At 31.5% G+C, this 22,881-nt stretch overlaps 2 protein-coding genes, 1 non-coding gene and 1 pseudogene across 3 annotated transcripts; 3 read left to right on the forward strand and 1 right to left on the reverse strand.

Annotated features, from left to right (window-relative positions):
* Positions 2,819–4,282, forward strand: LOC18592645 (annotated as a pseudogene).
* On the forward strand, positions 5,826–6,289 carry LOC18592646 (blue copper protein). Its single transcript, XM_007019480.2, has 2 exons — positions 5,826–5,991; positions 6,093–6,289. The coding sequence occupies exons 1-2, from the start codon at positions 5,826–5,828 to the stop codon at positions 6,287–6,289; spliced, it is 363 nt and encodes a 120-aa protein (XP_007019542.2).
* LOC18592648 (egg cell-secreted protein 1.1) lies at positions 8,326–9,009 on the reverse strand. The gene has a single exon (XM_007019482.2). The coding sequence runs from the start codon at positions 8,889–8,891 to the stop codon at positions 8,469–8,471; it is 423 nt and encodes a 140-aa protein (XP_007019544.1). The 5' UTR covers positions 8,892–9,009; the 3' UTR covers positions 8,326–8,468.
* TRNAY-GUA lies at positions 9,157–9,247 on the forward strand. The gene is given in 2 exon segments: positions 9,157–9,193; positions 9,212–9,247. It is a non-coding gene; the product is annotated as a tRNA-Tyr (tRNA).

A 22,881-nucleotide genomic window follows, 5' to 3' on the forward strand; every position in this document is an offset into this window, starting at 1 on the left:
TAATAACTGTAATCATATAAATAAAATTTACTATAAGCTTACATATAAAACATATAAATATATATATATATTAACTTATAAAGTTATATCAATTAAAGTATATAACTTGTAGTTTCATATTAACACAATAGGTTATATTGTTTTTGATGAATAATACAGGTTTATATATATATATATATATGATTCTAATTTGTGTATATACATATAATAAACTAATAATAAGTTTATTATATATCTGTCCCCTTAATTTATATATATTAACTAACATTAGCCCGTACATAAAGTATTATTATTTTTGTTTAATTTATTATTAGATCTTATCATCTATTTTTATAAAATTAAGAAATATGGAACTATTAATTTGTAATTTATGATTTAGTAAATTTTTCAAAAATGTAAAAAAATAAGCAAAGGAAAACATATTTTAATTTTTAAATATTATAAACTTCAGTATGCATATATTTACTTTTATTAATATCTATTTTTTATGAATGATTAATAAAATTTATAAAAATTTTAAAATATTTTATGTAAAAAAATTTAAAAATAGTATTATCAACAGAATTTTTCAATAGAATATTCAGTTGAAAAATTTCCATTGATAATAGCTTTTCCAAATGAAAAATTCCGTTGGAAACTTTAGTTAGTTTTAAATTTTTTTGAGGCCTTAAACTTTTCAACGGATTTTCAGCGGATAATTTTCTGTTGGAAAATTCCAACAAAAATCCATTGGAAAATTTAGTGGGAGTAAATTTTTTTTGTGCTAAAAAAATCTCCAACGGATTTCCAACGTTGGAATATTTTCGTTGGAAATTCATCGAAAAAAGTCAAAAAAATTTCTGTTGAAAATTTTCAACAGAAATTTTCAATGAAATTTTTTTCGTCGAAAAAAATTTATTTTTTTATATTGTCACTTGTCATTTTATATTCACATAATACTAATATGGCATTAATATAGAAGGTGAAAAATATCACATGATCATATTATCATCCTGAATTAGCGTATCATGTTATCATCAATTATAATATGTCAACATACCACATCTTCATCAGTTATGATATATTAGCATGTCACGTCAATACTGTACGACATAAAATGAAAAATAGTATTTTGACTAAATCAATCATTAATTATAAGAACTTATTTGACTCAAAATAAAAATACAAGGTATGCACACCATATTTGTCCAAGACTTAGGCTCATTTTTTTAGTTAACTTTTTAATAAGTTTAATTTCATTTCATCTTATTTTATTTTTGATTTATTTTCAATTTCATTTTGACTTAGTTTTTGGGCCTTAAGAATGATGGGTTATAGCCAAATGGGTGAGAATTCGATAAAAGTAATGGAATCGGCCTAGCAAGCCCACAAACAAAAAGAAAATAAGACAAAAAACACAAATAAATTAAAAAGAAGGAAAGTAAATCAAAATCAGAAAACTTGGAAAGAACAAAAAAAGAAAGGAATATTAAAAGAAAAAAAAACCAATCAGAAAAGGAAAAATAACAAAATCCCCAAAATCCTTGTACAAATCTAAATGTTTTAAACCAAGAAATCCTCACAAATAATCAAATAAAATCAAGAAAAAAAATAAAAAATATGCGATTATAACCCAAAAAACGCAACAATACACACAAGGAGCAAGGAAAAAAATCACAAAAGAGAAAAAAGTAAAAAGAGTGTTGTTGGGTTTTTGGGTTTTGAAATCTTCGCATTTAAATTTTTAGAAATTTCGAGAAAACGAATCTGATTAAAAGGAAGGATGGCTTGAGGTGGTTTTCTGGGTTAAGTTTGGTAAGGTTTTGACATCTACAACAGTCACGGGTTGCACTTTGCCATTCTCCTTGTTTTAAAAAAAAATTATTATTTATTATTTTACTTTTATATTTTCTTCTCTAAAAATTTTACTTTTAGATTTTATTTATTTTTGTTATTATTACTTTTATATTTTATTTTTTAAAATTTCAATCTATAAAAATTTAAAAAAAAAGGCCCCATTAGGTTTCATGGTATCCTAAAAAACGTAGGGAACAAAAGCTCAATCCAAGAAAGTGAAAATATAATTGGGTCCCAAAATCTAAAAGGAAAGTTCTGAAAATCAGCCCCAACATAATTTGAGGGCCAAAAAAGAGATAAGCATGCTCAAAATCTACATGAATAAATGGCTTAAATCACAAAAACTAAATCCAACAATAACGTAGAAAAGAAATAAAAAAAAAATAGAAAAACAAATATATCATGATAAAAAGGGGTGTCTACATTTAACTTCAAATCCAAATGAGAGAAAAGATAGGTTACAATAGTTCTATTTTTTCTTTTTCTTTTTTAAAGATGATTTCTTGTCAATCAAGTAAAACAAATAATAAAACATTAGACACTGAGGTTGAGGTCATATATATTTTTTCTATTTTAATCAAAGTTTTCTAAGATAAAAGCATTTTTTTTGGGTACATGTAGAGACAAGTAAGTCACTAACAACTAATAACGTGAGCTGTGATCTATCGACTTGATTTTATATTACGTCTGCAACGAGCTTTGTGGTTTGCACTTATATATATATATATATCTTGATTGTGGCAGTTATATTTTACGATCTTCAACATACATTGACCGTGTCAATTATAAGCACATTTCTTGTGCTTCAAGTTCAAGCACCATCGTGTTTTTAATATTAATTTTTGTCATTTACATTGTAAATAAATACGATGCTCATCATCTGAATCATTCCCCAATCAATTTACCTCTGTTGCTTCCTCTCTCGTATTCTTCTTGCAATTGCTACTTTCAACTTTAACTTGGAGCTCGTCACAAAGATCGCATGGCCTCGGATTCACTTCAGCTTCGTATCATGTTTTTCCCACAACTTTCTTACGGGCATATGATCCCAACTGTGGATACTGCCAGACTGTTTGCTAGGAATGGAGTCAAGGTAACAATTGCTACTACTCCCCTTAATGCTTCTCTCTTCGCTAATCTAATTCAAAGAGAGAGGGTGTCGGGCTCTGACATCGATACTGGCATAATCAAGTTTCCTTCAGCTGAGGCTGGCTTGCCTCAAGGATGCGAGAATGTGAGTTCCATCACTTCACCAGAAATGTCTCTCAAATTCTTCAAGGCCCTTAGCCTTCTTCATAGACCACTTGAAGAGCTCCTCGAACAACGCCGCCCGGATTGCCTTGTGGCTGACGTGACGTTTCCATGGGCTACAGATATTGCTACCAAGTTTGGGATTCCGAGGCTGGTTTTTCATGGAACAAGCTGCTTTGCTCTTTCTGTCTTTGAAAGCCTAGTGCGCCATGAACCATACAAAAATATAGCATCTGATTTTGAACCCTTTGATGTGCCTGGCCTTCCAGACCAAATAAAGATGACAAGACTCCAGCTTCCAACCTTATATTATAGAAGAAGCAGAGAATGAGAGGAAAGAGCTGATATATCAAGCTTTAAAATCAGACCAGACAAGCTATGGAGTCATCATAAATAGTTTCCACGAGCTGCATCCAGCTTACTCAGAATACTACTCCAAATTTTTGGGAAGGAAGGCATGGCACATTGGCCCTGTTTCACTCTGCAACAAGAACGACGAAGATAAAGCCGACAGAGGGAATGCAGCCTCCAGTGACAGGCATGAGTGTTTAAGATGGTTAGACTCAAAGAAACCCAATTCAGTCGTCTACATATGCTTCGGAAGCTTATTCCGGTCTTCAGCTGGTCAGCTAAATGAGATAGCCAAGGGTCTTGAAGCTTCTGGACAGGACTTCATTTGGGTTTTGAAGAAGGGAGAGAAACAAGAGTGGCTGCCAGAAGGGTTTGAGGAAAGGGTGAAAGGGAAGGGTTTGATGATAAGGGGATGGGCACCCCAGGTTCTAATTCTTGATCATGAAGCTGTAGGAGGTTTCATAACACACTGTGGATGGAATTCTACAATAGAAAGTATCAGTGCTGGGGTGCCAATGGTCACTTGGCCTCTTTATGCAGAACAATTTTGTAATGAGAAGCTGGTTACAGATGTTCTAAAGATAGGTGTGGATGTTGGAGCCAAGGAATGGCATAGATGGGTGGATGACACAAAATTTTCAGTGACCAAAGAAGATATAGAAAGGGCAGTAACTCGGATAATGGTTGGCAAAGAAGCTGAGGGTATAAGAAACCGCGCCAGGGCATTGAAAGATATGGCGAGGAAGGCTGCGGAGGGAGGTGGATCATCTTACTCTGATTTGAATGCTTTACTAGAGGAATTGAGATTGAACTGCCTTTAAAAAGAGCTATCAGATATCTTTACATTTTTAGCAACATCACCATGTAGAAAATGAAAAATTACTAAAAAATTAAGGATTGAGATAACTTTTAGGGCAGGTATATAAGGATATTTCAAGATAAAAATCATATGCTTTGTCTGTGCCTCCTTTCCTTCCTCATGTATAAATTTTTATTATATGTCTACTACTTGATGCTTGTAACTGTAAACAATAATTTTTTTTAGTATCATGTTATTTCCATATCCAAATAAAGAGTAAAATTAAACACTATCAATAAAAAAAATATAAAATTTAAAAACTTTTCATCTCATCATTTATCTTTTCATTCTTTCCACTTTTATGTCATTTACAATGAGTTAAAAGGCCAAAACTCATTGCAGTGAGGATTTATGGCCTCAGAAGAGGAAGCTTTATGATGGTTGGTCTAATGGCTTAAAGTATCAAATTTGTTCTGGTTCCTGAATCATATTTCTAGCCTCCCTGGTACTGGTTTGAGTAGGAATATCTTGTGTATTTTGTGTGAATTCTGATAGGTTCTGGTTTTTAGGTTTTTTGATCCATGGCTGTGAATGGGTGTATTGGGAAAGTATACCCTGCTGGCCATGGGCATACTAACCAATATTCTTTTTGTTCTTTGTTTTTGGAAGCCCGTCATGGATACTGTAAAGGGAAAGCTCTCTTCCCATTCTTATCAATGAAATCTCCATTTGCTTTTCAAAAAAAAAAAAGGCCAAAACTCCATGGATTATTAGAATTTGATTATACTTTTCGTCCTGATTTTTCAAGATTATAGGTATGACTAAAATGAAACAAAGAGGTAGGTGATTATAACAAGCTAACTTTTCACACTGTAATATGAAACCACACTCTTTTCCCTGTATCCTCTTCTTTCAGAGCAGTACACTGCAGAAACACAAGGGAATGCATGGCCAGCAAAACAGATGTGATTCACTGCAAAAGAATTCCATATGAAAGAACAATCCTTGCATCACTAAAATAATGCCCCATCATCATCAGATGAACACAAATGTTAAAAGTAGAAGAGACCTGCCCTCCCTATAAAAAATATATATATATATTTTTAATTTCATATAAGAGTCTCGGTCTTTTTAAGTTTAAGGGGAGAGAGAAACAATGAAAAGATAAATAAGGTGAAAGAGGGAAGAATGAAAAGATAAACGATGGGGAGTTTTTAATTTTTTTTTTTTCATTTACTCTTTGTTTGGATATGAAAATAATATAATATTATTTAAATTATTGTTTACACTACAAGTATGTATCAAGTGACAAAAATTTATACACAGGGGCAAGGAAGGGGGCACAATCAAGAGGCGACCATTTTTTTTTCAATATTTTAAACTTAATTGATGTGAAATTTGTTTTATTATAACTCGAATAAGACCGTAGAAGCAATACATAATCAAAAGAAAACCCAATAATAACGCAAGAAGTACAAGAAGCATTGTCCAACAACCCCCTTATTCCTGCTCATTACAAAGCCTATCATCCCCTCTAAACCATTCCTCTCCGCTTTCTTTTCTTTCCTCTCACTTAGGCATGCTTATAATGGAAGGCTCCACAGTCAAGTTCGTGGCTCTAATTCTGATTCTATGTTGTGCACGGTCAAGTTTGGCTGCAGAGTACACAGTAGGTGACCAGCTTGGTTGGAGGCCGCTTGTTAACTATTATAGTTGGGTTCGTAGCAAGTCAATTAAGCTAGGCGACACTTTAGGTTTGCTTTTTGCCATATACACTTAGGAAATATTGTGTTTAATATCTATCGAAATTAACTAACAAGCTGTATTTTTTTTTTTCTTTCTTTTTATTGAACAGTGTTCAACTATGACGCTTCCCAAGGTTATAGCGTGGCAGAGGTGACACAGTTTAAGTTCATCGCTTGCAATGCAGCTAATGCTAAATATTTTGACAACGACGGGCACAGCTCAGTCACTCTCACGGAGCCTGGCCAACATTACTTTATGGCCGCTGGCCATTGTGCGGATCAAATGGTACTCTCAGTACTAGTTTAAGACAGACGGTCAGAAAGAAGATCTTCATTTGCATTACTCAAAAAGATGTCCTTCTTTAAAACTGATTTTCGTCTTTCAATTATAGAAGAAATTTGTCTTTTAATTTTAATTTTATATAGCATTGTCCCTTTCTTCACTACAATAATCTAATACTAGCATTTTAGAATTTTGCAGGTAATTATAAGTCAAGTAATTGGGTAATCAACATAGGTAAGTTTCAATGGTGAGAACAGTGAAAGGTAGGAGAGAGAACCTCATATGGTTAATTAAGGAAGAATGCTCCAGGGTTTAAATTGTTGTATTGGTAGGTAGATACCTCATGAGACGGAGTAAAAGTTCTCATATATATGTGCAAATTTGTGTTTGGGTATGAATTTCGTGAATTTGTGTCTGAGTAAGAGTGGAAGGTTAGGTGATTGGTTTTTGACTGATGTTAATGTGCTTGAATTTCTCTACATAAAAGGATTTAAAGTATAAATTATATATAGCTGCTTGAAAGCATGGTTATTCTTGTTATTTAGCATGTATATACTAAACATTTCAAAGCATGCTTGATTGATTACATGTTATTATTATTCGATTATTGTCAGAATGATAGCAATCCATTTAGGGACAAATACTATTAGTTTTGAGGATACATTTGTTACTGGGCTTAACGGTTAGCAGCAATGGCGATGGCGATGATGGGTCATGGTTGCAGTAGTCTTGGAGTACGTCAGTCTTTTCAGGGGTAAACCTAAGCGCATCGATGATAGTTGTCCTGCATTGTTGGCTTACGGCACGAACAGTTTGGCAGCAGCCATGGCCTAAGTAAGTTCCTCCATTGAGGAAAAACACAATAAGCTCTCTAGTGCGTGATCGCAGCAGAATCAGAGTCCCAACAAGTTGATGATTCGTCGTCTAACCATAACCAAGCCACAAGTGCCCTGGACTTGGGGTCTAGGGGTCGGTCCATGGCTGTGAATGCTCGAAACTAAAAGGAAAGAAAAAATGAAGAGTGGACAGGGGAAGCCATTTTGGGGAGAGACAGTGATAAGATAGATCATGGACGAACAAGGAAATATGAGAAGGCTGTGCATCAAGATAGTGTACATATGTAGAGATGTATATAAGTTACGTAGAGGCCTGGAAGCTCTAGCGGCTGTGTGTTATCCAGAGAAGTTGATGAGACTGATCGTTTTCTAACTCATAAATAACACCAACTACAAAATAAAATGAAAGGTCATTAAGAAATTAGTATGCTGTAACGGACAGCTAGTATCATTGTAGATTATAATTTAAGGTGTGACAAAATTTATAAAAAAAAAACAAGTCAGAGATTTGTTAGAGGAAATTTTTTTTCCATCATTGAGGGGTATATCTTGTTTGATTTCGTTCGTTTTATTGGATTTAAGATCTTAACGATAATTTCTGTTTGTTAGAGTTTCTTTGGTAGTCTAAACCTTCTGTTAGCTCTGTCAGTGGAGTAACAGCTTGATTGAGGGCTGAGAATCAGTCCACTGCTTCTTGTCAAAGTGAAAGTCCGTGGACATTTCTGGAGTACTTTTTATTGTGAGATTCTGATAAAGTCAGGATCGTGTTGTATGCTTGGAGAATATCTTCAAGGAGGCTAATTACTTCACAGATTCTCTTGCTAAATTAGGGTTGAATAGGGAAGAAATGTTTATGGTCTGGTAATGCTCTTAAATCTTCTTTTTCAAATTCTAGCCTCCTATCCACTGGTTTGTATTTATTATCCTGGCTGGGATTCGTTATGGTTCTTACTTATTAGTCTGTGAAATGAAGAAAAATAGTTTCCTATCTTTGATTGATGCAATATCGCTGCATTATAGATGCATAAAAAGGACTAGTAGCTAACAATGAACATCCCTTGTTGGCCTTAATCCATATCATTAATCAAGATCCTTTTCTTTTTAGAAGAAACTGGATCAAATTATATATATTTGGCTGAGAAATATATTCAGGTTAAGAAAATTCGAAGTTCCAGGTTGTGCAAAGACGTGGATTTTCAATTGTTGAAGGCATGGGACATAAAATTGAGCCACACAACGAAACTAATTATTTCATTGATAACTCTCAACTTGCAAACAACTTCAAAAACCAGAAACTGACTCTGACTAAACCATTGCAGACAAGACACATAATATAAAACATCAAGACTTGATAAATTTAACTCCACTCAAGGGAGCAGAGTTTTCACTGGATTAACAACCTTGATAGATTTCACAGATGATGAGGTTGGGGATGGAGGAGACTTGGCAGTTTCATGGTCACAGTAGCCTTGGAGGATGTCACCTTCTTCCGTGGTATAGCCAAGGGTTTCCAGCATGTTTGGCCAGCATTTTTGGCCAATGGTATGTATAGCGTGGCAACAGGCATCGCCAAGGTAAGTCTCGCCATTCAGGAAAAACAAGATAACCTCTCCAGTGCATGCTTGAAGCTGGATCAAAGACTCCCAGCAACTTGGTGATTCTTCATCCAATTTCAGTCGAGCTACAAGGCTTAGCTTGGGGGTATCCAAGGGTCGGGCCTGGCTTAGCGCTGCCATGGTTAGAGCTAGAAGAACAGTGAGGCATGAGAAGAGCTTGAAAGTATCGGCCATTTATGAAGAGCAATGATATTGCATGACAAATGTGTGAAGAAATTTGGTGAATCCAGATAGATTATATAGGGATTGAATTTAACCGACTGTTACATGAAAGGACAATGAAAAGCCAATATGATTAATTGTATCATTTGAAAAGTTGAAGAGAATGCATAACTTAACTAGTGGTTATAATTAAGGTATAAATTAAGACTGGTATATTTTTCACTGGAACGGTTTCGTAGACCTTCTTAAAGTTAACACATGTGCTCAAGTCACAGTACCGACCTTAGCTCAGTTGGTAGAGCGGAGGACTGTAGTGGGTTCCACCCTTGGCTATCCTTAGGTCGCTGGTTCGAATCCGGCAGGTCGGAATCCTTTTTTTTTCTCTTGCCTTGTGGTTCTTAATGGGCTCAGAAGGTCAGTGAAAACGCCTGAACACTTTGGGCTTAGCCCCTTGCCCCTACACCGGATGATGCCTAATTCTCAACAACATGATTACCTGGAAGTAGTAAATCAGCCAAAGGAAACTAAGTTATCCCTGATTCAAAGCCCAATTACCATATTTTGACATGCCACCTGCTCATCAAAACCGGCCTAAGAAACTTGCTTTCATTGGCAATAGCTTACCCTCTACTATCACAGTCACAAGAATAGCCTGCAAATATAGAAGTTGTGGAAATCTTACAAAATCCCAATAATCAGATGGTTCATCTTAGAGAATCTATTTCAAAATGCAAACCCAAATCTGCGTGTTGAAAACCGATGAATTGTGAGTGGGAGAGCACAGATGAGTCAATATGTCCTGTTGAAAAACATATTCATAGCTTTCCTCACTTGTTTATTTGATTGGGGAAAGGAGTTAGAGTTCATGAGTATAACGCCCGGAAACAGGTCAGGACAGATCTGTTTCAGACTTCACAGGTGCATTGAATTTCATGAAAGCCTAAATTTTTATTGCCACGACCACACCCTGCTAGACACAGATTCCAAATTTAGGGAAAAAGGCTCTGACTGTATATCCACTATCCCACGATACTTTCCCTACTTTTCCCCCTGAAAACCAAAGGTTTGATCCTAGTCAAAATTTTGGTCCCCAAATCAAAGTTTGATTTCTGTTTGGGTTCTCTTAATTAAAAAAAAAAAAAACAAAACTGCTAGGTAATGGGTTCCAATGGATCATTGGATCATTATCAGAAAGTTGTATTTTAGTCTTAATCTAACAATAATAAAGAAATAGAAAAAACCCTTTATATATATATATATATTTAGAATCAATTCGTTTATATCGCTGTAAAACTAAATTAGTTTTACATTTTATCAATTGAAAAAATTAGAAACAAAATAAAAAGAGTTACAACATTGTGAATGTGTCACGTGCTGAACTTTAGTGTTTACAACTGGTGCGGCAGCTTCCGCATCTCATGCTGCACCTTCGACAGTTTTCGGAATTGATCCAGTAACTCATATGACTTGAACCCACGTGTCATGATCAAAAGAGGGAGGGAGCGAGCTAGTGGAGGCCCTGCCTCCCTAACAATTTTAAAAATTTTATAATTTTTTATTTTTAAAAAAGTTTTTATAATTTTTTTCCTTACAAAAATTTAAAAAACTTTTTAATATGTTTTTATTTTTTAAAAAATTTTATAATTTTACCTTTATAATAAATTTTTATTCGGTGAGATACCTCACAAGAATCGATCAACAACTAATATTAATAAAATTAAAATAAAACCTTTTACAATATAATTATTCTAAAACTCTATTTTTTCAAAATCTCGCAACCACTACCTTTTGTTTTTTTTAAAAAAAAAACACTATAGAAACAAAAAAATAATTTTTATACTTTTTCATTTGCCAGCATTTTTCGTGCAAAAAACCTTTAGTCAGTAATTCAATTTTTATGTCATGATAATTGATAAATTTGATTTATTTACTTATGTTATTTTTAATATTTTCAACTTTAAATTTTTTTTATTTAATAATTTTTTCTTGGTGATTTTGATTTAAGATTTACCATATTAGCCATTTTTTTTAAAGCAACAAAGTAAGGATTGGATTAAACACTTGAGGTTAGTTATTACTTTTTTATTTACAGTTTGCTTGATTGCTTTCTTACAAATTATTTGTGTTTTTTTTTACAAAATAATTAAGTTTTTTACTTCCTCATTTAATTGTTTATTGATATTATATTTAATTTTTGTGATTAATTTTAGGGAATTGCTTCCCTATTGAATTGTTTATTGATAGTCTTTAATATTTTTTAGGAGATTGCTTCACATTGAGAGTTTTATTATTTTATTTATTAATTTTTGTTTATTATTAAGTTTATCTAAAATTTGAAAATATTGTCATTATTAAATTATTTATAATTATACTAGTTAATTTTTTTAAGTAAATTATTAAGATTGATTTCTTTGAATAATTGTTAAGATTTATACGTAAAATTCTTATATAAATTTTTTTCATCTAATTTGTTTTATATACTTATAACTTTTAGTATGATAATTTTATAGATATTATTTTTTACTTTTCATCTCTAAATGTAAAATTTTGACTCCGTCATATCTTAAGAATAGATGATTGATCAGTACAAAGCTCAAAACACCTCCTTTCACTTAGTAGCCTTTTCTCAAGAATAATGCATCTAAGAATCTACTAAAAATCTTAACCCTATTTTTTAGATTTCTTGTAGGCAGTCATCATCATTGTTACCTATGGCAAGTTCTTATTTTTTTTAACCTTAATTTCACGAATACAAAAGGTTGGAACCATGATTGAATGCAATGAAATGGGATCGTGGTTATAGTTTATTAGTGGCTAATCACACGAGGCCACACCTTTATGGTACTTGTACTATTTTTTTTTTGTTTTTGAAAGGTGAAGGTACTTGTACTAATTAATTAACATTGCAATTATTATAACATGATTCTCGTAATTCACCCACTTATCTTGGAGGTTGGCATTTATTTACTAGTTTTTTAAGCTCCCTGCATATGGAGAGCGAATATTGTGCTACAACTTAGAAGGAGAAAATAAACTCACAATACATCCCCATAATAACCATGTATAATGTAGTTTAGCGGTTATAAAGAAACTAAGAATTCCAGAAAAATCTTAGTGCATTGGATTAGTATTATTTTCGTTATCTAGTCATGTATCAAGAATCAAGTACAATTTTATACATAAAAATTAACAATGGTCAAATGTATAATAATTTTATGAAATTAAAACACTTTTGAAGATTTTTCTTTTTAAAAAAATTGTAAAAATTTAGTCCATTCCAATAAAAGATTAAAGCAAAATCATAGTTTTCAATTAAAATTCTTAAATGTTGTTCTCGACCGTCCTTATATTTCTTTGTTCACACTTGATATGACACAAGATTTTTTTTTTTTTTTTAAATGAAAACACCTACAAGTGTATTTTTATATCAAATTTTTTAAAATTTTAATAATAATATTAATTTTCAATAAATTTTAATATAAAAAAGGAAAAAAGAATCATGAAAAATAAATATGATATATAAAAAAATTATGAATATTGAGTATTTAAAAATAAAAAATATTTCTTTTTTTTTTTTGAAAGGTCAAAAAAATATTACATAACTTTGACTTTTGAGTCACATAAAAAAATGAAAATAAGATTAAGGGAGTATAATATATTAGTACTTCATTATCAAAGGATCAATTTATAAATGTTGGACTAAAATAATCAATTTTAATTTTGATAAGTATTTCATTTTCCTTTTTAAAATAATGATAAAAGAATTGGTAAAATATTGGACAAAACATACTCTTAATTTCAAAATTGAAACGGAGATGCAATAAATAAAAACTTGACATAATGTTCAAAAAAATCTCTAAATTATTTAAAAAAATTTAAATAAGTTTTTATATTTTTATTACATTCAATTAAATCTTTATATTTTCATTTTAAACCAAATAAACTATTATACTTTTATTTTAAGTCAAATAAATTCTTATAACTAATTATTGATTTAATCAAAATATCATTTATCATTTTATACAGTATAGTACTGACGTGACATATTAATATATCATAATTGATAATGATTTAACATTCTGACATATTTTAATTAATGATGATGTGATATATTAATTTGATATGATAATATGATTATATAATATTTTTTATTTTTCACATTAACGTAATATCAATATTACGTGAATATAAAATGATAAGTGATATTTTAAATAATAATAATTAATTAATTATTAGTTATAAAAGATCTATTTATGTTAAATAAAAATATAAAATTTTGATTAAATATAATAAAAAATAATTTTTAAAAATTTATTTAAATAGTCTAAAATCTCATTTTAACTATTATGTTTAAAAATTTTGATTTGGGCCTTTAACCCGCTACTTTTTCCCGCCCGTTTGGTGGGCAAAATCACAAAAGCCCTCGCGGGCTTTTCTCAAATCCCAACTTAATTTAAACCCCACCGACCAAATGGATAACTGCAATGGAATTTTTTTAATTTTAAAAAATAAAAATATTAATTTAATATTAAATTGAACTGTATAAATTGACATCAGCTAATCACGAACGCTCAAACTGTAGGAGAGGCACTTTCTGGGTGACAGCTAGTGAAAGCGACAGACAAAGGACGAATCACCGGTCACTAGCGGTACCCTTTGACCCTCTCCCAGAAACCAAAAAAAGAGAGAATCACGACCCACAAAACTGACACCGTGTCTTCATATTAACCGCCCGATCCAAGAATATAATGTGGTCCTCTGATCAGTGACGACGCACGTTAAGCCTGATTTGCTGATTGCATTGTTACAAGAAAATTTATTTTTCATGGTTTATTTCTCCCACCGACGGCAGATATGAGACTGTTTTTCCCTCATAATTGTGCTGGGACCCACTTTTCTACGTGTTTGTGTTCTTTTTACACGTGTCATAGTTTGGTTATTTTGTACTATGATTAGTACCAAGGTGTTAAATCAATGATTTTAACTCTTTTTCAAAAGGACAAAGAACAAAACAAAAACTTGAGAACATGGTTAATAGGGTGTTACATCAAAATCCAATCTAATTATCCTCTGCAATTTTCTTCCCTTTTTTTCATATAAAACACCACATGATTAACACCCATGCCACTTGCCACGTGGGAAAGCTTTGTCCTTTTCTTCCAAGTGGAATGCTTGGAGGAAATTGTTCAATCATTTTCTTACGCCTTCTTTCATTGAAGTAATATTTCCATAATAAAATGCATGAAATCAAGATCTTCCTTTTCATTATCAATTTGTTGTCTTAAACGAGAAAATATATTTCGTTAAAATATCAATTTAACATTTCATCTTCCCACACTCTTTAATGTTTTGTCTAATTTTATATTAATTGAGCTTATTGTGAGTTAGGTGAAGCCATGATTTGGACATTTGTTACGCATTGAATTCTCAAACACTCATACGTCGAGCCGTTATTTTTTTGCATTTTTCGTTGTTTATGTATTCAAGGTGAGTTTTGTGATCAGTCGGGTAAAAACACTCGTTAAAATATTATTATATAGATAAAAAATTTTTATTTTTTTTATTTTTTAATTATAATTTTATGTAAATTTATTAATTTTTAAACAATAAGATTAAAAAATGTAAACATCATTAATAGAAAATATGAAAAAATTAAAATATATTTTTTCTTTCTCTCATTTTTGTTTTCAAATAATATAGCCGACCGACAATGCTTTTTATCATGAACCAACCTTGTACCAAACTATGATAGGATAAAATTGTCTATAAGATTGAGTTTTTTTGTACCTGTAAGGGAAATGTCTCTCTTTTAAATAATGTAATGGATCGTTGTGACATCTCTAAAAATACTTATTAAGTCTTTAGGGGGAAAGACCCTTTAAGAAACGAATGTAATCATTTTAAACGTTGTAATGGCTACTGGTAGAATATTTTTAAAATCTCGTAAACTCTTTATAAAAAGTGAACAGTTAGCGGATTGCTGAGCTGTCTCACTGGTAAATATATGTTTGTAACGAATTATCTAGGATTACCCCTATGGCCCAACGATGGTGTATCTTGGTCTATTTGTAATTAATTTTTTATTAATAAAATATTTTTTTTATGACTCAGTGGTTATATATATGTCATTCGGTATGACTTGTGATTTTGATGCGGATTTTCTTAGTCTAATTTGTTGTTATTATTATTGTTGGATAAAATATAACCGAGTATTGGTTGACTTGTGTGGAAGTATTCACTCAAGTGCTGCACGGACTATTGCATACTTAAGCAAAGGAACGGAGTTTGTGACACTCCCATTCGTCAACTGACCACCCTATGACAGGTGCTCCCTAAGGGAAAGAAGCACCTTTGGGAACAACAGTGCTCCCCTTTCATGAGGAGAGAATTTTTTTTGTAAGAGAAAATTTTGAATTTATATAGGAATAATTTTTTAAAATTAATAAATGATGAAATTATCTTTTTAATATTATCACATCATCAAATTAACGGAAACATTAATGTTTAACTAACGATTGGACTTTTATGTCTTGCAAAAGATATTTTTTTGAGGTGAATTATCTATTTCGAAAACTAATGGACTTGTGTAAAATTATGATTAAAAGTTAGAGAGTGAGAATATTTTACCTTTGTTATATTTATAAAATAATTTTTTTATCTTAAACTCAATAATCGATAAGGAGTGTAATTCTCAAGAATTCAATGAAAATATTATTTTAAATTGTAATATTGTAACACTTTTAATTTACATGAAATGTAATTGCCCATTTGTGCTAATAGTGATATAGGATTGTATATGATTTCTATCATTATATGAACATGAAAAAACAAATAAATTAATTCATGTAAATCAATTTGTTAGCACCATTTTCTTTTTGCACATAGGACTAGGAACTATCTCATGTACGCCCCTACATATTGCACATTTATATTATAGCTATTTTAATCTGTGGTTGGCAAATATGAGTTTGATAATTTCAATGTGCAAATTTTGAAGTTGCATGTTCTCATCCATCTACACGACAGAGAGGGTTCCATCTATCCTAATCCTAATACCTAGGGAAAATGAAGTCACGAGAAAAGGAATTTTTTATGTTCAAAAGGAAATTGTAAAGTGTAATACTATTTCATTTGCAAAGTAATTATATTATATTTACAGTCTAATTTTGGTGTCAAATACACTCCCTTGTCCTTTTTTCTTCTCAATTGCACTCACAAGTAATTTCCCCCCACCCAAAGCTGATTAGGGGTTTGTGTAAAGCCAAAGGACTTGCTATGGTGTAGCTTGGTGGTGATTTACATGGCAATGGGCAGCAAGTGGGAATTTGCCATGTGTAAGCTAAAATATTTTTTATCAATTTATTGGTATAGAAGGAAGCATGGCAATGATGGATAATGACTTTGGAATTGGGCAATGATGGCAGCCGACAAAAGAATTAAGCATCCAATGCAAAAGCCAAAGTTTCCAATTCCCACATGATTCTTCTTCATATTAGCAGTCACCGTGGTGCTTGCTTTTAGGTGAGATAAAACTATTGGCACCCCTCAAAGTGGGCCTTGACCAACAATTAAAAATATTGCCAAAGCAGCCTAGGACGAGTCAAAATACGGAAAAGAAAAACAGAGTTTGGGTTCTATTTGATTTTTTATTCATATTTTGTTTTGAAAAGTAATTTTTTTAAAAAAAGTATTTTGATAAAGAAGTAAATATTGTTTTGAAAAATATAAAGAATTTTTATTTTTTAGTGCAAAAATAATTATGTTAAATTATTATTGCCTTCATTAGTCAGTTGCTTATTTACTTTTATTTTATACTTGTATCTTTAGAATAAGTAACAATCGAACAAAATCTTAATTTTTCAACTTTAAAAAATGAAATTTGATTGAATATTCACGGTTCAATATAGTTTGGTTTAATTTTTTTTAACTATGTTATTAATCTTTTGAGTCATCTATTTGATTTCTTTTACCAAAATATCAATTTATGTAACTTTAATTTAGTTAAATTCAAACTAATTCGATGTTTTATGGAACGAACTAATTTGATTTTCAATGACAATTTTTGTCTTTCGATATATATGAGAGGTATCAGAGAATCAAGAATTTAAATTTTGAACCTCAATTCGTTTAGGAAAAATAATAACCATAAGGTCAAACCCTGCTTTCTCTGTTCAATTGAGAATTACTTTTGTTTATTGAACAATGTAATTTGAAGCTCATCAAAGTTTTGAGGTATATCATACATCCAATTGAGTGAAGTAATATTCAATAATAAATTTCTTATATACATATAAGATTTTTTAATTTATAAAAAATTCTCTCTGTGAAACATGTTTTGCTTATCTAATGCTTACACTTGCACGTTAAAGGGTTGGGTTACTCCTAATTATTATTTCAATGTAAAAGAGCAATGGTGGTGGTTGCTATGAATCAAGTCATGAATACATGAAAAACCATTAACTAAATTAATTGAATGAAAATTGCTTAAAGGGTATTTGGCTCCTTAGATTAGTTTATAACTAACAACTTCAAAGCTGTAAGCTACTTAAATTAAATTAATCCCTTGCCCAAAATGGAATGACTTAAAAGAAGTAAGAAAGAGTGGTATATGTGGAAACCACCTGATGATTTATAGATTTCCAAAATAGAAGAAATAAAGTGCATTTCCAATTAATTATTGGTCATCAAAATCCTAGTGCTAGAACCAATCAAGTTTTGCCATGCTTCATTGGTACTGTTTCCCTTGAAGTAGAAACTACCCCAAAATTTTGGGTTCCTTTGTGACCTCAAAGCTCTCCAAAAAGAGTAATGTGGGAGGGACAATAATGGACATATGGTGGGTTGAGTTGCACAAAAGAAATCCAAAAGCCAATCCACAGTCTCATCATTCCATCTCCATATTCTTGGCAATTATTATTTTCTTTTCCTTTCGACCCTTTTTGGTCCTCCTTTTCTTTTCTACTAAGTATGTACAATTTAAAGATGACACTCATGTTCCCAATATGGAAAATATGTTATTGGTGAGTACCATATACCATATGTGTTAAACTTTGAAAGTAAAAAGGAAAAAGAAAACCACCACCGACACCTCTAGTGACCCAAAGTTGTGGCTGGACCATTTTGGAATATTAAACTTTGAAGGATGACTAACCACCTAAACGTTTGAATTATCAACTCTAATTTATATAGCTCATTGTTCCCAAATGAAAGCACCTCGTTAATTCCGTTTCGAATTTGAATCTTGAAATGAGAGGATTTAAATTTATAAAACAAAACAGGGTTTAAAATTTACCTTAATTTTGAATAAGAAATGCATGTAACTACTTCTTATTAACTCCTATAATTACGTCATTTTTGGTAAATATATAGTTTGATGGAAGTAATAGAGGAAACTTGTGGCACTGCGAAACAATACATGTGTGAGGACTCCAACTGTAACTTATCTGCTTTTAATCATGTCCTAACGACAAGGACTTGGAGTGAATACCTCAATGTTTGGCAGCCAATAGCCATGCGATGGGAGCAAATTAAAAAAAAAAAAAAAGTAATTCTATTTTCCGACGCATGATTTGAGTCGAAGAACCGTCGGTGGATCTGACAAAGGATGAAACAATTATAGGACTACAGTTGTACAAAACTGACTCACATCTTGAAGAAAATGACAATGCCTGTCACTTGCCAATGCTGTTGGAGGGTTGTTTTCATTACTCATTGACCTCCTCCTCCTCCTTGGCTTATTGCTCATTTCAGTACCACCAGGCAAACTAAAAATAATAATAAAATTAAAAAGGATAATTAATGATAATAATGTCACTTGTTTTATAATCTTATCTACCAACAGTCTGAGCAATGTGTTGGTCGTATCTATCTATCTATCTTCCATTCATGGCATGCAATATCATTGTTGTTATTTTGATCCTGGGATAAATTTCAAATCCTATAGCTACTTAACTATGGATGCTAATTCTTCTATAAGTGTACGCTAGAATATCATCCGCTTATTCACTTAACTCTTGTCTTTTATTAACCACTCTATTGAGTTTATAGAGTTAATCTCATCTTTAATTTGTGACTTGTTAGTAAAATATATTGATATACACAATTCATTTTTTTTTTTATATATAAAATGATTTTTCAAATAGTTTCAAATTCATTGGTCATCGACACCTTGGTAATTAGAATATAAACAGAACATGTCACGTGTTAAAAAAGCAAGTTCTGTCCATATTTTAACAAAATGTTGATGAATTATAACTAAAAACGAAATGTGCAAAATTATCATAATTAATTAATGATATAATTTACAACTGCAAACTGTGCAATAAAATCTCAAAAGTTCATCAGATTTACATCTGAAAATTAATCAAGATATTCTCTTCAACAACAGACTTCCCATGTTAATTTTTTTTTTTAAATAAAAAGAAGAAGAAGAAGAAGAAAGAATTAAAGAAGAGGCTACCTGCAGAAGAAGCATCCACAGTTGGCCCACTTGCCTAATATTATTTTTCCCCTGAGAGCTGTCACTTTTAGACCAAGAGAAAAACTATGCACATGTGATGCATCCATGTACACATGATGTCTAAATGTCTTGCTAAATTCCCCCTTTGGCTTTGGATTCTTATAATACAGCCTAGAAAATATTCTCCCCACCCTCCCTTTCTTTAAAGTGTTTGATGCATTATGTAGGGTTAATTTATTTTAGACTGTTCCCAAAACCCCCCACTTTGTTTTGGGCCAATGGGATTTTATTTTCAATAATAAGAAATAAATAAAAAAGAAAGAATGTTTTCCACTAGTTTTCCAATTGACAATATCAATTGTCCTTGGCTTACCTAAGTTTTAGCTGGTCCATCACTGTCTGTCACTGGAAACATATCATAATTTTTTTTTTAAAGGCAGGAAACATATCATAATTAATTGCAATATATATATAAATTATTTTTTTTTCAGCAAGAAATTATTATGGAGAGAGAGAGGGAGTGATGAGATTTGGTGCTGCAAGAATATCAAAACAATTAATAAAATGCTAACAAGAGCAAGATTGGAACCATTTGATTTCTTTTTTAATATATTATTTTCTGATCTGTTGGAATATCAACGTTACATTTACATCTCTAAATGCAATCTGCTGATACAGAAATATTATGATTTTGATTATGATAGCAATTGACCAACCAAAGACTATTTAATTAATATTAAAACAATTAAATTTAAATCTTCTCTTTTGTTTTTCTTATTGGCATAATACAAGAAAATGCAAGACAAGGTGGAAAGAGAGAGAAAGAGAAAATAATCAAAGACGAAAATGAACTTTCAATACCTAACATTAACCAAATAATATGACTAGGTTATAACATTTTATAACTTAGTCAAATGATCTGGCAGTGATTCACATTTTAACAAATTTACACCATGAATGATGGTTTATAATAATTTAAAACACAAAATTCACATGGGTTTGAAATTAGTACTTAATTGTCACGAATACTAAATAAAAATTGCTCAAGTGGATTTGACCCTTTTTTCAATGCGCTACTAGTAGCTCTACTCTTAAGTGTTTTTCACTAAAAATAAAATATAAGTTACTGGCTGTATTTATTGCACTCGAGTATTTAATTTATTGGTTGATGCATGATCCTCTTGCTTAAAGAGTAAGATTCGAATCTCCATTTTCTAATTATCAAAAAAAAAAAGAGTTATTGGCTTTATTGTATGTTCCATTTAATAGTTGCCTAAATGTTAACCAGCTTGGCATTTTCATTAATCATTATATATATTATGTTGAGAAATAAAATTAAGCTGGAATTAGTCTCTGTTTCTGGAAAGATAAAAAGAGATTGACTTGACATACATTTATGATGCAAATATTTACATGAGAACCTCTGCCGACACTAGCAGAATCAAGAAAAGGAATATGCTTTTGGCCTTATTGTATGAAGAACATACATTGCATTGCCTGCAAATGTTAATTGGGACGCAAAAGGGATTAGGTACATGTCTATATATACTCTGCTTTTTATCGTTACCTATGCCTGCACATTTAGTATATGGGAAACTCTATATGATGTCTTGAAGAAACGTTAGAGCAATCGACCTTGTAACTGCTTGTTGATTATAGGAAAGGAAAAAAAGCATGGTGGAATTGTGTTCTTACTATAATTAATTAATAAAGATTCGTTAGGAATCGAGGAAACTTCACTTTCAAACTTGTCTTAAATATGTTCAACTTAGGGTTTCTTTCTTTCCTTTTTTTTTTTTTCAAATGAAAATGTTGATGGTCAACTAATTAACTGCTGTGAAAATGTTGATGGTCAACTAATTAACTGTTGTATCATCAGCTTACGTAATAATGACTCACCGTTACATGCTTTTCATGAAAACTCTCAGATAAACCTATATATTATACAATTCCTGGCCAATCTTGTACTGGAAATGTATTTAGAAATTATGAGAACTCACATTGTTGCATAACCCCTTTCTATCACGTCACTTATAACTTCAAACAAAATTAAAATACATTACCTAGTTAAAAGTTATTACATTGAGACATATAGTCGAACACTTTTCATTAATTTTATAGAAATACTGTTTCTTGTTACATATATATTACTCACGAAATTCTTGAATATAACTTATTATACCATTCTCGATCAATTTTGTAGTAGAAATGTATTTAAAAATTCTTGAAACTCAAATTGTTACGTAATCTTTTCTATTACGTCAATTATAAACTTAGTAAAATTAAAATGCATTACGGAATTAAAAACTGTTACATTAAGACGCATGGTAGGACAGTTTTCGTCAATTTTAGAGCAATACCATTTGTCTTGGGTAAGTTACTTGTTAGTAAAGTGAGGAAGTTGTAATTATCCTGGGAGACCAAAGTTGATGGTGCCAGTACGTGTCTGATCCACCATGAGACTAGTACCCATAGCCCTTTTTCTTCTCTATTAAGCTACAAATCTAACCTTGATCCCTAAAAAGCAAAAGAGATGGGCAACTTTTGGTTGTTATAATTAGCGTAGCTATGTTATTAGCCAGTTTAAAGAGTAAAGTTACGTAAAAGTAAGAATAATAATAAGAAGAAGAAGAAGTTAGGTTATAGCACTCTCATCACTGAATTCATTCAAGACTGTCCCTTTCCGTTTCACGTACAACACAAAATCGAAAAGAACCGTCCCTTGTAAAAAGGAGCTCTCCTTATTGTCATTGATCGGTTTTTCCCATCCCAAAGCTTCTACTATATGAAATCCTAAGCCCATTTTGGTCATTTCACAAAAATCTTCCCCCCCCAATTTCTCGCGAGAATTTTGTCCTGTTCAATGTGACACTCCCCTTTGCTCAGCTACGCCCTGTTTTTTAACGTTTCTTCTTTTGTGTGTTACTTTTAACTTTTAATTCTCTTCTCTCGTGTCTAACAGGAATCCTCGTTCCTCCCTTTGCCAGGAGAGTGAGCGAACAAAACCCTCCAAAATTTATTATCCAAAAAGAAAAAAGAATTCAAAGTATCAGAATTACAAAAATACCCTTTATCACCGCCAAGCAGACCGCCATGGTACGGTGGGGGGCAGCTGCCTGGCCCCACCACCTCCACCTTCCCAAAAATATATATAAAATAAAAAGAAGTAAAAATCTGGGTCCCACTCAAAACCTCATTGTAATTTCTTAGTACCTTGGTTTCATAGAAACAGATATATCTTTTTCATCTGTAGACAACTTTACAGATGGGAAGTAAGCAAAATTTTCTACATGTGAGAGGAAAAAAAACACAATGAAATTTGTAAATGTAATGTAACGTAGAGTAGATCTGTATGATTTGGTTTCTCCTCTCTCTTGCTGATCTGTTCTTGTCTGTGTCCCTATGTCGTCCCTTGAGTGTTAAGCGTTGAATTTTCATTTTCTTCATATTCTCTTCTCTCTCTCTCTCTCTCTATAAGAAGCTTTTGATCAGACTCGTGTCACAGATCAACACCACCCAAAGTTTTCATTTTCTTTTTAATAG

Source organism: Theobroma cacao, chromosome 8, assembly GCF_000208745.1.
Source record: "Theobroma cacao cultivar B97-61/B2 chromosome 8, Criollo_cocoa_genome_V2, whole genome shotgun sequence".
Taxonomy (NCBI): domain Eukaryota; kingdom Viridiplantae; phylum Streptophyta; class Magnoliopsida; order Malvales; family Malvaceae; genus Theobroma; species Theobroma cacao.

Excerpts from the sequence above, each read along its gene's own strand:
- LOC18592646 (XM_007019480.2), top strand. The coding sequence starts at position 5,826 with ATGGAAGGCTCCACAGTCAAGTTCGTGGCTCTAATTCTGATTCTATGT. Across the intron at positions 5,992-6,092 it reads TAAGCTAGGCGACACTTTAG|TGTTCAACTATGACGCTTCC; the intron begins GTTTGCTTTTTG and ends TTTATTGAACAG.
- LOC18592648 (XM_007019482.2), bottom strand. The coding sequence starts at position 8,891 with ATGGCCGATACTTTCAAGCTCTTCTCATGCCTCACTGTTCTTCTAGCT.